At 36.2% G+C, this 15,113-nt stretch overlaps 1 protein-coding gene across 1 annotated transcript; it reads left to right on the forward strand.

The window, feature by feature from the left end:
* The first annotated feature begins 6,733 nt into the window (after positions 1 to 6,733).
* Positions 6,734 to 9,945, forward strand: LOC106879033 (atypical kinase COQ8B, mitochondrial). Its single transcript, XM_014928435.2, has one exon. It carries the CDS (start codon positions 7,127 to 7,129, stop codon positions 9,077 to 9,079), a length of 1,953 nt encoding a protein of 650 aa, XP_014783921.1. The 5' UTR covers positions 6,734 to 7,126; the 3' UTR covers positions 9,080 to 9,945.
* Positions 9,946 to 15,113: the final 5,168 nt, after the last annotated feature.

Consider the following 15,113-nt stretch of genomic DNA (forward strand, 5'->3'; position numbering starts at 1 on the left):
AATATCTGCAATGGATGAATGTCATTAAACAGAAATTGAGATATCACAGGTATGGCTCTGTGGTGAGAAGCTTGCCTCCAAACCACATAGTTCTGTGTGGTACTTTGGGCAAGTGTCTTCTACTATAGCCTTAGGCTGACCAAACCCTTGTGAGTGGATTTGGTAGACAGAAACTGAAAGAAGACTGTCATATATATATAGGCATGAGAGTGGCTGAAAGAAGCCCGTTGTATATATTTATGTGTATGTGTGTGTGTGTGTATGTGTGCTTGCGTGCGTGCATGTGTGTGTGTGTATGTGTTTGTCCCCCCACCATCGTTTGACAACAGATGTTGGCGTGTTTACGTCCCTGTAACTTAGTGGTTTGGCAAAAGAGACCGATAGAATAAGTACTAGGCTTACAAAGAATAAGTTCTGGGGTCATTTTGTTCAACTAAAGCCGGTACTCCAGCATGGGTGCAGTCAAATGACTGAACAAATGAAAGAATAAAAGAAAAAAAGAATACACACACACACACATGTATGTATATATGTATATATATATATATATATATATATATATATTTATATATGTATGCATGTATATATCTGTGTGTATATGTCTTTCTGTCTGTGTTTGTCCCCCACCCCCACTTGACAACTGGTGCTGGTGTGTTTACATCCCCGTAACTTAGTGGTTTGGCAAAAAAAACCTCCCTATAAAATAAGTAGTAGGTTTGAAAATAAAATAAGTCCTGGGGTTGATGTATTTGACTAAAACCCTCCCTAACCCTAACCCTAACCCTAACCCTCAAGTTTGCTCCCCATACTGGCCCCTAAGCCTATACAGGATTATTCAGCAGGCCTAAAAGTGCCACCCTCATTAAAGCATTCCTAGGTAGACAGGTACTCCCTTTCCCCACTGTCACTAGTTATATTACTGCTCAAGAAGTTGCAGAAACCACTATGTAGTAGTTTGATCTAACAGAAATAACAGCCAAATTTACCTCTAATCATGCTCTAATATCTGCTTTTGGTTATAGCTTTGCTTGATGGGTTTGAAGAGCAAATCAGCAACAATGTTCCATATGTCTAATATCTTTTATAATCATGAATTGACCAAAAACACAAAGGGTAATAATAAAATGAACCCCCTAGGTTTAAAGATTTAGTTATAATTTCATAATATAGAAACTTGAATAATTTACAAGCTGACATCATCATTACTTTTGTTTTTAACATCCATTTTTCCATACTTGAATGGGTGAAGGAGATTTCATGAAGTAAATTTTTATGGTTAGATGACCTTTCTGTCACCAACTCTCACCCGTTTCCAAGCAAGGTAATATTTTCCTATAGTCAGATATGTTTTCAAGGAAGATTGGAAATGAATAACATTGCTTGTATGATGGTAACACACGTTTACAACAGTTGTACAATGTCTATTTAAGCAAACACAATACACATACATCCATGCTCAAATACACACACATATCATCATCACCACCACCACCATCGTCATCATTACCACCACCACCTTCATCATCATTTAATGTCTGTTTTCCATGATGGCATTGGTTGGACAATTTGACAGGAGCTGGTAAAGCCAGGAGCCACACCAGGTCCCACAGTCTGTTTTGACATGGTCTCTACAGCAGGATGTCCTTCCTAATTTCAACCACTTTACAGAGCATAGAGAGTGTTTTTTTATGTGGCACCATCACTGTTACTTTTTATGTGACACCAGCATCAGTACTTTTTACTTGGTACCATTACCAGTGCTTTTTATGTGACACCATTACCAGTGTTTTTGGGGTTTTAGGGGATGAAATGAGAGTGGGGAGAAAAAGTTGCTGGGGCAGAGTCCCTCAGGCTTCTTTCACTTTTTATTTACCAAATCCACTCACAAGGGTTTAGGTCAACCTGGGCTATAGTAGAAGCCACTTGTCCAAAATACCATGAAGTGGGATTGAACCCCAAATCATACGGTTGAGATGTGAACTTTCTTAACCATACAACCATGCCTACATCTCAACAATGATTTGCAAATAAATTTTACTTTAAAATATTTATGTTATTTTAGTTATAACATATTTTTACATACAGTAAAGCTTTAAGAAAACAAATGTACAAATTGTTTTGATGACCTGAGCAGCAAAACTACTAACTATTTTACTGTTGTGATAATCAAATATTTGCATTCCCAGTTATAATCTTCATAAAAAAAAGTGCTAAACGAAAAGGGAAATATCAAATATCTTGTGGAGAGATATAAGGTACATAAAGCTTAAGAATTTCCGAATAAAAAACAAACAAAACAAAATACAAAACTGAAGCAGAATAAATAGCACACCTATATTTAGTGTTGCTGTTCTGTTCTAATCTTAGTAAGAAGGACTGATTTAGTTTATATTTAGTGTGGTTGCTATCTTTACTGAGTACTTCTTAAGCTCTGCATCTATTTTCAGGTTTCTGTTGTCTAAAGAAAAGCCAAGATATTAATATGTTTCTGTCTTAAAATATGCAGTAACTGAATAATGCATTAGTTCACTGAATAAAGCTGGTTTAGTCTGTATTTATAATTTTTATTAGTCCACTGACTTTGTTTAAATGATAAAAATTCCTATGAAACACTTTTACTCGATGAACAAAGATAGGTTACAGGTATTGCTGTGTTGTTTAGAAGTCCACATTTCAACTATTTGGCTTTGAGTTTGATCCCACCATACAGTACCTTCTTCTATCATGGAATCAGGTTGACTAAAGCTTTGGGACTGAAATTTGACTAACAGAAACTGTGAGGTACACACACACATACATAAGGTGTTAACCTTATGGTAGAACCATTAGCACAAAAGATGCTTAGCGGTATGTCTTTATATTCTGAGTTCAAATTCCACCAAGACTGACTTTACCTTTCATCCTTTTGGGGTTGATAAAATAAGTATCAGTTGAGCACTGGGGTCGATGTAATCGACTTACACCCTCCTCTTAAAATTGCTGGCCATGAGCCAAAGTTTGAAGCCAATATACATACATGTATGTATGCACATATGTATGTATGTACATATGTATGTATGCACATATGTATGTATGTACATATGTATGTATGTACACATGCATGATTTTGTTGACTTGACGGGGCTGTCTGTGGAGTCGATGGCCATCCAACAGTTGGGAGTGGGAGGCCCCTAGTCTTTGTTTAGATATCTCTCTAGAAGGAAAAAAAAACTCTGATGTAACACCTGTAATTTCATTTGCATCCAGTGATGTAGATTAATTTCTCTTTTGGGGCAAAAGCATACATTGTTCAGAAAGCAGGATTGGCTCTGTGTAAGGCATTCCCCCACTTTGAAAAGCTTCAGACAGGCGTTGCTTGATTTTTACCTGCATACTATGGCTGTCCATAGTAAAAAAAGGCCAAACTCTTAATGAAAAATTCCATGATGGAATGAAGGCATGTGTCAGCATGGGTGGTAACTCTCTGAACACCTACTGCAAGAGGCAGCACTGTTACTACAAAGCCACATCTGTACTGCTTTAAAAGAACAATCAAGTGATGGCATTGCTTGAAATTGAATGGCAGCAATCATGGATGTATTAAAAACATGAATATTTTCAGGTTTGATCTTTTTAATTAAGGATCTTCATATTTCCTTAAAAGACCTTTATGTTTAGTTTTGAATAGTAACATAATTAAATCAATTAGTCCATTAACGTTTCAAGTGGTTCACAGTTCCATCATCAGAATAAAGTCCAAACAGTATGTCACACACACCATTTACACCTGTTTCATTCACATGTAATCTACACAATGCTTTAAGTGGTATATATATTTTGACATATTAAGAACGACATTCAATTACTTTTAACTACCTGAATTTCTCTATAGTGAGAGATAGTTAGATAAAGATTTATGGTCACTCTCTTGTGATGTAAATAAATCATTTTTGCTAAACACTTTAATATGATGATCACAGTTTTAAAGTTTGCCAAAGAGTATGATAGAGAGAAAGAGAGAGAGAGAGAAAAAAAGAGAAGATTGAATAATTAATCAGTTAGTCTGGGAAGCTGGAGATAAGAGCTATATCAAGAAGACAGAAAATATATAGACAAGCTAGACATCAAATTAAAATAAAAATATATTGGAATTTGGAGGCCAGCTTTTGTTCTTTTGAAAATATATGGATTCTAGAATTCCTATATACATGAGGCATTTATGTGGGGTTCAATTAATTATCAATTAATTTGATTTATTTCCAATTTGATTTTGTTGCATTTGACTTTGAGACAAAATACATCTTTTTCACAAATGTTCACTACCATACAAAAACTATACCAGCTAAGCAAATGGCCTTCCTTGAATGCATTATTGCCATTCTCTTTCAGCTTATAAGACAAATTTGGCTGGAGCAAAATGTGTAAGTCAAGATAAGGTAAATTTGCCACTTAAGTGCTCCAGAAAACAGGCTCATGCACATTAATATCCCTTGCTTGATATCAGAAGGATCAGAAATGCAAAAAACATTTATATCTAGGTCAAATTCAAGAGGATCAGGGGAAAATGGCACTTGATATGAAATTAGTGAAACTTGACTAATTTAAAAAAAGAAATCAACATAAAATATTCTCTATAGCTTCTTGATCTGCTGGAGCATCCCGTTCAGGATATATTTACACACTATGCAGATAAGTAGAAATTATTGACATTAGACGTTACTCGTTTTAGACATGTTTTGAAACTTTGAATCTAACAGAGAAAAGAATATTGATTGTTAAACACCAGAAATTATCATCCAGATATTTTATTAGCAACCTCAATTACAATTGGGTTAAAACTGAAGAAAAATTTCCTGAAGAAAAAGTACCTGTCACTTCAACAACAACTATGCTGACGATTTTTATTGCTAAATATAATGTAGCAATACAAAATGATGATGCAGTACTTGCAATGCAATGATTTCTTACGGGTAGGGAGAAAATAACAAAAAATCAGAGACTATTAATTTTACCCAGGTTATTAACTGTGTCCCATCACCCACAACTCTTCTAACACTTTTATCACTGATTATTTCTGTGGTAATGGAGCTTTCACAATTAGATGAATGCATTTTCTGCTAGATATTTTCTATTATAATTATCAAATTAAATGCTTCATTTAAAATATTAAATATGATTTTGAGAATAAGAATTTAATCAATTAGACAAGCGCAATGTTTCGTATGTAAAGAAATAACGATATCTTGAGTGAAATATAACGTTAGCCACTGCTCTTCAGGACAATTAATTTGTTAGTAAGTATGGGAGTGGCTGTGTGGTAAGTAGCTTGCTTACCAGCCACATGGTTCCGGGTTCAGTCCCACTGCGTGGCAACTTGAGGGCCGACCAAAGCCTTGTGAGTGGATTTGGTAGACGGAAACTGAAAGAAGCCCATCGTATATATGTATGTATGTGTTTGTCCCCCCCCCCCAACATCGCTTGACAACCGATACTGGTGTGTTTATGTCCCCGTAACTTAGCAAAAGAGACCGATAGAATAAGTACTAGGTTTACAAAGAATAAGTCCTGGGGTCGATTTGCTCGACTAAAGGCAGTGCTCCAGCATGGCCACAGTCAAATGACTGAAACAAGTAAAAGAGTATGCTTGGTAGCTACTTTTTTTCTTTTTTTCAGGAGGTCAATTTCAAATATTAATCAAGTCAAATTGTTAGCACGCCGGGCGAAATGTTTAGCAGTATTTCATCTGTTTTCAAGTTCGAGTTCACATGTCGCCGAGGTCGACTTTGCCTTTCATCCTTGCGAGGTCGATAAAATAAGTACCAGTCGAGCACTGGATATGATGCAATCGATTTATCCCTTCCCTAAACTTGCTGGCCTTGTACAAAAAATCGAAACCATCACTATCATTATTATCATTATTCGGTACTACTAAAGAAGAGTGGTCCCCAACGCGCACCCTCGCAGTCACGCTTCCGCACTAGCTAGTCGTGAGTAGTCGATCCTAAAACAAGTGGGCGTGCGAGCGCGCGTATTTTTGATATATATTCGATTTGTTTTTTTTATTATTTATTTACGTTGTTTAGAAGTTAACAAAAGCAGGTAGAGTGTCGATTTGTTTTTTTTTTATTTACGTTGTTTAGAAAAAAAAATTATTTTGTTCACAAAAATCTAATTTAAAAAAAAATGTATGAAGTTAACAAAAACAGGTAGTGTGTCGATTTGTTTTTTTTATTTATTTACGTTGTTGTAGGATCGACTACTCACGACTAACTAGCGTGGACGCGCGACTGCACGTTGGGGACCACTCTTCTTTACTAGTACCTCATTATTCATGGTGTGCCCGAATGTTTGACATTCGGAATCAATGTCCTTGATACCGGATCACAACCAGTTTCCTTAGATATTGAAGATCTTTCTTACAATCCTTGTGGTTCCTAATAAAGCAAATTTCTCAATTAATGCAACTCTGGTAGTAGCAATCTCGATAAGGGAACCGTTAGATTTGTTGGCAACCGTACCTAGGGTACCCATAACAACTGAGATTACTTTTCTAGAAACCCTCCAAAGACACCCTATTTCCTTGACCTGATGCTAATAATTTTCTAATCAAAAATTAAAGGGAGCTAACTGTTATAAACATTTTGTTAGTTATCTATCTTTAAACACGAGAGAGCGCTCATAATAACAAACTGTCGACGAATAACAGCACGTGTTAATTTTTTTTTTTGTTATCGGCATGCAGATGTATAAACTTTTACTGCATGTAAGTACATTTCTTCTGTAAATCTGCCCTTCTTCATAATTATATAACGTTATTTGAAAGTAGATACCTTTTAAGAAAACAAAAAATATGTGGAAAACAAATGATCATTTAGATGTCACCTTGCAGTCGGCTTCAACTTTGTTTATGTTGTCAGTGATTGTTATATAACTTTCCCGCAGCTGTGAACTGGCTGCATTTAAATCTTTTTGAATTTAACGAATTATTATATTCAACTTTAATTTTTAAATAATCATCTGATTTATACGAAAATAAGGAAGCAAGGAAGCGAACGGGGGATATTTGTCTTGACCTTATCCCGTTATCCTTCCTACTTAATTTATGATTAATTTGTTTTAGCGCTTCGGGTTCGTTAAATCTATCATTATGTCTCGCCGTACTAACGAACTTATCGGTTTATTCAAAGGAATCGAAAGTATTAGCAAAGCCTTAATTGAAATAAATTCAAAAGAATTAAATACGTTCTGGCAAAACTCTAGTCTGAAAACAGCTTCCGAAAATGTTGCAAGTTGTGCTTCTCAAAGAGTTCAGACCTCTGGTTTCAGTGGATCTGATGCTCGCCAAAGAATATCTGATAGCTTTCAAATATTGTCACAACAGACGTTTGGCATTTTTAATGCACTCTTTAATCAGAACTCCTTGAAAAAAGATATTGAAGTTGAAGAATCGGATGAAGATGTCCTGTCAGATTTCCCAAATATTTATAATACTGAAGATGGAATCGATGACATAGTTATCCAGTCAGAGTTGTTTGCTCCGAAATCTACTGAAGAGAAGGAACAAATCTCCCCAGATATAAAGGAAGAGAGAAACACCATAGAAGTACCTGCAGTAGAGATGGAACCTCCTAAGAATTTATCTGATGAGCAATCTTCACATGAATATGAGACTGTAACGACTATCAAGGACCCTGAATTACTTTCACCAAAGTACAATCTGGAAACTAAACAAGAGCTATCTAGTATATCAAAAGAAAGGCGTGTACCTTCATCCAGGATTGCAAGGTTAGTTAGTTACAGTGGTCTAGCTGCTGGCCTAGGTATTGGAGCTTTGGCAGAAGTCACACGACGAACACTAGGAAAGAAAACTCCAGATCAAGTTAGTAAAACAATACTTGGGCCTAGTCCTTTCATGACAGAAGCCAACATTGAACGAGTAGTAAGCACATTGTGTCGTGTGAGAGGAGCAGCTCTAAAGCTTGGGCAAATGATGAGCATACAAGACAATACTTTAATTAGTCCTGAACTCCAAAAAATATTTGAACGTGTTCGTATGAGTGCAGATTTCATGCCAAAATGGCAGATGATGAAGATATTAAATTCTGAACTTGGTTCAGAATGGCAAAACAAAGTGTTATCTTTTGATGAGAAACCTTTTGCAGCAGCATCAATTGGCCAAGTTCATCAAGTTACACTTCTTGATGGAAAGATGGCAGCAATGAAAATTCAGTATCCTGGCGTTGCAGAGAGTATTGACAGTGATATAAATAACTTGATGGGAGTATTAAAAATATGGAACTTCATTCCCAAAGGTGCTTATCTTGATAACATGATAGTTGTTGCTAAAAAGGAGTTAACATGGGAAGTTGATTATTCCAGAGAAGCTGAATGTGGACAAAGGTTTTATGAACTTCTGAAAGATGATCCTGTTTTTGTAATTCCAGAAGTATACAAAGAATTAAGTACATCACGAGTTTTAACCACAGGTTATATTGAAGGTGTTGCAATTGATAAATGCATTGAGATTGATCAAGAAACAAGGGACTGGATTGGTAAACATTTACTCAGGCTAACTCTAAATGAATTATTTAATTTTAGATTTATGCAAACTGATCCTAATTGGGCAAACTTCTTTTTTATTCCTGAAACAAAACGAATTGGTTTGTTGGATTTTGGTGCTAGTCGCGAATTTAGTAAATCTTTTGTTGATAGATACATGAAAGTTATAAAATCTGCATCTGACCAGAATCGTGATGGTATTCTCAGTGGCTCCCTTGAACTTGGATTTTTAACTGGATATGAAACTAAAGTAATGGAAGAAGCTCATATTGATGCTGTAATGATTTTGGGGGAAGCTTTCTCGTTTGAGGGAGAATTTAATTTTGGTACCCAGAAAACTGCAAAACGCATTCAAAACCTTGTTCCTGTCATGATAGAACACAGATTAACGCCACCTCCAGAGGAATCTTACTCTCTTCACAGAAAAATGTCTGGTGCTTTTCTTTTGTGCACAAAATTAAAATGTAAAGTAAACTGCAAGGAACTTTTTGAGAATGTATGGAACAATTTCCAATTTGAAAACACAAATGTGAACCAATGATATTTTAAACAAAGAAGTAATTTATCGTTTATATAGAAATGTTATTATTTTTCTTTTCTCATTTTTGTAGATAAATTGTTTGAAAGGTCTGTAAAGTGAGTGTTATTGAATTTAAATTCATATAGAAAAAAAAAAGATTAACATGTCCCTATGCATCTTACTGGAGTTGACTTTGCCTTTCATTCTTCTGGGGGAAATAAAAATCAATACCAGTTATATACTGTGGTTGATTCATTCTGATATATTTCATATGTACAAATATATGTTCTTGTGTCAGCATTTTATTAAACAACTGTACATTCTTACACATGTTCTCTGCATTGCATATGAGTATAAGAATTATATTTCTACATATTTTTTATTTCTTTTCCCAACTACTTATTGCCATTTGACAATTGGTTAACTGTACGACTTTCCATTAAGTTGATTATACTTAGAGCTGCAACTGTCGGAATTCCCTCACCTCTGCTCACATTTTCGTGCTAACATTGATACACAAATGATCCAACTGAACTTCAACTGCAAAGATCTCATCAGTCTTGCGAGGGCTGCAAAAGACAAGGACACTACATCCCTTCTTCTAAAACCAAAAGCAACAAAAAAATATGTATGAAAATTAAGTTTTCTTCAAACTTTATTTTAAGAAGTTCTAAAAATTCGAAAGTAGATTCTCTAATTGCCTTCTGTATATGTTCCAGCAGTACAATTATATTACACTTTGTTCGTGGTGTTATAGATGATGAAAGACCTTTTAATACGGGTAGATTAATTTGGGAATATATGTGGCTTCAGCAGGAATAACTACGAGTTAATAACAGAAGGGACATAACTATGCTGTGTTAATAAAACTTCGTGGTTGACAATCATTCAAGATATTGTTTTTCTTTTTGTTATATTGTGCATTGTGTGCTACTATATGTAATATGTTTTTAGAAATATTTTATTCTTGATTTACTCTCTTACCATTCTAATTGGATGTAATTCAGTGAATTCTAATGTTTGATTGTTTTGACATTTTCTATTTCATGTGTAATTATCCAGTGATTTGCCAAGGGAGATAAGTTCCATTTTCAGCTACTTATCTACCAATTTAACTTCAATATTTAAGTATTATTAGAACCAAATGATTGTTTTCAGGAGAATACTGTCTATATCATGAGACTCAGAGAAGTACCATTACGTTGTTGTAAGGTGTTTTAATAAACACCATTAACCAAAGACATTCTAGCCATGGCCATTCTGTTTTATTTAGATATAAGTAGGAGTAGGATATCTGTTATGTCCTTTCTTTTGGTAGTATTGATTGTGGGGTATTTGACTGCTATTTCATTTTATACTTGTACATATAGTATTCTTTTATGAAATTGCATTTAAGTATATTCATAACTTTTATAGATAATCCATCAATCATGTTTACTTTAATAGATTATAAGCTGAGATGTTTTGTTATCAATTATTTTTTCCTAGATTGTTTACAACTTCATTGCATATTTTATATGCCATATAAAGAGAAGTAAAGACCCTTTTTGATCACGAATAACCTTGGGATTGCACCTAAGAAGTTTCCCTCCGAGGCACAAGTCCAGGCATGGTTGTTTATAGAAGACCAGCAGTTGCCCATGCATAGCAGCCTCCCCTCTCCATGCCACCAATTTTATCCAAGGGAAAAGTAAAGGCCAATACAGCTTGGCACCAGTGATGTCACAACTCATTTCTACTGCTAAGTGAACCAGATCAACATGGAATAAAGTGTCTTGTGCTCAAGAACACAACACACAGCTCGGTCTGGGAATCAAACTCACTATCTCATGATTATGAGCCTGACACTCTAACCACTGAGCAATGTGCTTTCACATATATCATATATATATATATTTATATATATATACCATATATAACACAACTTTATATAAACAATGAATTTTGTTCTGTTGTGGTATTTTAGTACATCAGTAATTTTAGCATCATCTGCCAATAAAACAATTTTTATATTATCATTGTAATATTTTTTTATAACAAGTGCAAATGAAGCAGGTATTTTGAAATTTGTTTCATTAAAAGAGATCTCCACAGGGAATTAGATTGCATGATAACCAGACTTCAGAGTATGGTATCTTATTGAAGGTCTTCACCAGGTCATTGAATGTTGTTATAGTGGTTTGCTCTTAGTCAAAAGCTTTTGTTGTTGTCCCACCAAAAAGTGGGCATCAGAATTTCTCTGTCCTGACATAAACCCAAATGATATCTCATCTAGGCCAAACCTCACCTTGAAAACTGCACTATAACTCTCTTAACACTTTTATAACTTAATTCATCAATCTGATGCCTCTGTAATTACTCCTTTCTAAAACATCTTATCTTAGAAGCAGTTAATGCTGCTGCTATATTAGCTATCGGGAATAACTTCTTTCTACTACCTGAATGATGTATGTCCTGCATCAACTGTTATTGTTAACATATTAGTAGCTATCTCTTGTTATCCAGCTGCTTTCTCAATTTGTACATCTTCAATCACTTTTTCAATAGCATAGTTGTCAATCTCCATAGCCGGTTCCTCTGAGCTAATTTCTACTTTACTCACTCTCTTCATTTATCAACCTCCCATAGTAGCATTTTCACGTACCTCTCTTCTTATGGTTGAGAAAGTGAATGCATCACTGCCATTATACAGGATGTTCAAAAAGTCTCTCCGCAGTAAGTATTCTAATGCAAAATAAATATTTATAAGATGGTATAAGTCTACAAAAGAATATATTAGACTTTATAAGACTTTAAAAAACTTTAAAAGAGGTGTTGAAAGTGTCATCCTTCATTTTCAATACATAAAATTTAATTTCTTTTTTACTGCTGTTTGAGCACTTCTTAGGCTGATTTCCATTTCCTGTGACAATTTGCATAAGGACTTTGACAGGTTTGCCAACAGTTTATTAGAAATATTGGAGAGTGTTTCGTCTGAAAGAACAGTAGGCCTACCACTTCTTGCTGCATCTTCCACTGAGCCTGTTTCTAAATTTTCTTATCAAATCTCGCACAGTGTTACGATGTGGAACAACAGTATTTAGAAAAGTTTCACTGAACTTCTGTTTCACAGTATCTGTGTATTTGTTTCTAGCCCGAAACACCCGTTCAACTAAAAACGTATGTTCTTCAATGGTTAGCATGTCGACACACTGAAGGGTACACAATGACTGAGAGACAATGTCTGACACCTGGCCGCCCATACAGTGATAGCCAAGTTGCGCATGTGCAGGATGAAAAAGATTCACTGCTGAGAGACTTTTTGAACATCCTGTATATGCACTTTTCCCTGGCTGTATCCTGATTCACACTGACATCATCATCGTCTAATGTCCATTTTCCATGCTGGCATGGGTTGGATGACTTGACAAGAGCTGGTAAGGCCAGAGGCCACATTAAGTACCATATCAGTTTTGGCTTGGTTTCTACAGCTGGGTGCTGTTGCCAATGCCAACCACTTTATAGAGTGGTTTTTTATGTAGCACCATTACCAGTGCTTTTTACATGGCATCAACACCAGTGACAGATTTTTGCAATTTAGAACACTTCAATGTTCTATACTGTGAAGATAAAATCCTCACAGATAAAACATTGACAGATCTCTTACTTGCAGTTTCTCTCTTTGCTATACATACATGACATATAGCTTCTCTCTTTCAGCTACCTAATATTATTTGTTGGTCATACATTTCTTGCATTCTTTTTACTTCTGTCTTTCATGGTTCAATCTATTTTATCATCACACAACCATGTCATTTTCTGCCTGGTTGGAATTTCACTGTATAAATCTGTTTTGTAGTTTGTTGCAAGTTGTCCTGTAGAAACTTACAATTGCTCTCTGTTTGATTGTTTTCACATCGCTTCTTCCTTCTCTCTATTGCTGTTGCCCAGTACATCTAGAATTTACATATGGTAGTTGGACCTTTCAACTTCCTTTTAGTCATCAGTCTGTGTGTTCTAAGTTCAAATTCTGCCAAGGTCAACTTGGCTCTTCATTCTTTCAGGGTCAATGAAATAAGTAACAGACAAGTACTGGGGTCAATGTATTCGACTAGTCTGTTCCCCCAAATTTCAGACCTTGTGCCTACAGTAGAAAAGATTATTATTATTATTATTATTATTATTAAGGCAATGAACTGTCATAGTTGTTAGCACACTGGCCAAAATGCTTCGTGGCATTTCATCCATCTTTACATTCTGAGCTCAAATTTCACTGAGGTTGACTTTGTCTTTCATTGTTTTGAGGTCAATAAAATAAACACCAGTTGAGCACTTGGGTTGATGTAGTTGGCTAGCCACACCCCGACAGAATTTCGGGTCTTATGCTTACAGTAGAAACAATTAAAATTATCATTAAGGTGGTAAGCCAAAGACTCAATTGCTACTTTGTTGCCACATTGCATCTCATGCCCATTGAATGGCTTTCAATCCTTCAGGCCTTTGTTCTGGCTTTGATAATGCAACCATCATACTTCATGTTGAAAAACTGATCAAGGGCTAATCTTGCCACTACCGCCTGACTGGCCTTCGTGCCGGTAGCACATAAAAGCACCCACTACACTCTCGGAGTGGTTGGCGTTAGGAAGGGCATCCAGCTGTAGAAACTCAGCCAGATCAGATTGGAGCCTGGTGCAGCTATCTGGCTTACTAGTCCTCAGTCAAACCATCCAACCCATATATATCATCATCATCATCGTTTAATGTCCGCTTTCCATACTGGCATGGGTCGGATGGGTTGACTGAGGACTAGTAAGCCAGATAGCTGCACCAGGCTCCAATCTGATCTGGCAGAGTTTCTACAGCTGGATGCTCTTCCTAACGCCAACCACTCAGAGAGTGTAGTAGTGGGTGCTTTTAAGTGCCACCGGCACGAAGGCCATTCAGGCGGTAGTGGCAATGGCCACGCTTAACATGGTATTTTCCATGTACCACTGGCACAAGTGCCAGTAAGGCGACGCTGGTAATGATCATGCTCGAACGGTACTTTTTACATACCACAAGCACGAGGGCCACAATCACACTCGGATGGTGCTCTTAGCGCTCCACTAGCACAGATGCCAGTGGTGCTGTCATCGAATTCAATTCCGATTTCACTTGCCTCAACAGGCCTCCACAAGCATAGTTTAGTGTTCCATGAAAGAAAGGTACCCCTAAATGGGCTGGTTACACCACCGGCATAGGCCACAGGTTATGGTCTCGCTCTCAGAGGCACCCACGTATAGCTGTAAAAATCGATTTTCAACCATAACTTTTACCAATTTTAAGTTTGCTAACATGGCAAAGTGAAAGTGTGCGTAAGCGCGTGAAGGAGAGAGAGAAATTGTGTGTTGATGTATGTGTGTGTGTATGAGAGGGGAGTGAGGGAGAGATGGAGATTGTTTGCCAGCGTCTAACAAAAAAATAGTAAAGAAAAAGTGGGAGAGGGAGACAGAAAGCGTCTAACAAAAGAAAAAGTAGGTAAGGGAGACAGAGTAAGTATAAAATGTAAAATGCTTTTTTTTTCTTAAACATGAGATATAGTTTCAAATATAAGATGTTTGAAAGACGAGATTATATATACTTTCTCACACAACAATTGACATATATTTTAAATCGTTCATCTTTCTCCCCCCCTCTCACTCTCTCTCTCACACACACTACTTTGGGAGCGAAAGAATTTTGTTTATATAAAAGTGCTAGCTAGTCACTTTTGCTCAGACCATGTAATATCTACATGTCTGACAAAGCTTATCCTTTGAGTCCCTGTACACCATTACAACATTACATTTCGTTACTTTAAATTCCTTCACTATGGATGACAGGGTGAGCTGTAGCTGTCCAGAACTTATGTATAGACCTATTGAAGTGAAGCCTGGGGGAACACCTAGCCATCTTCGGTGGTATTTACCTTCCTTTCTACCCTTTCCACGCTTGTCATTGGAATCTCATATACTGTCAATAACCATATGAATCTAAGAAGCAATCCGTATTGGTAGAGCTATGCCCTGTATTTTTCTGGATGCCTTGATCTTTCAAT

Source organism: Octopus bimaculoides, chromosome 1, assembly GCF_001194135.2.
Source record: "Octopus bimaculoides isolate UCB-OBI-ISO-001 chromosome 1, ASM119413v2, whole genome shotgun sequence".
Classification (NCBI taxonomy): domain Eukaryota; kingdom Metazoa; phylum Mollusca; class Cephalopoda; order Octopoda; family Octopodidae; genus Octopus; species Octopus bimaculoides.

Bases quoted from the DNA above. Each gene is read 5' to 3' on its own strand.
- LOC106879033 (XM_014928435.2), top strand. From the start codon at position 7,127: ATGTCTCGCCGTACTAACGAACTTATCGGTTTATTCAAAGGAATCGAA.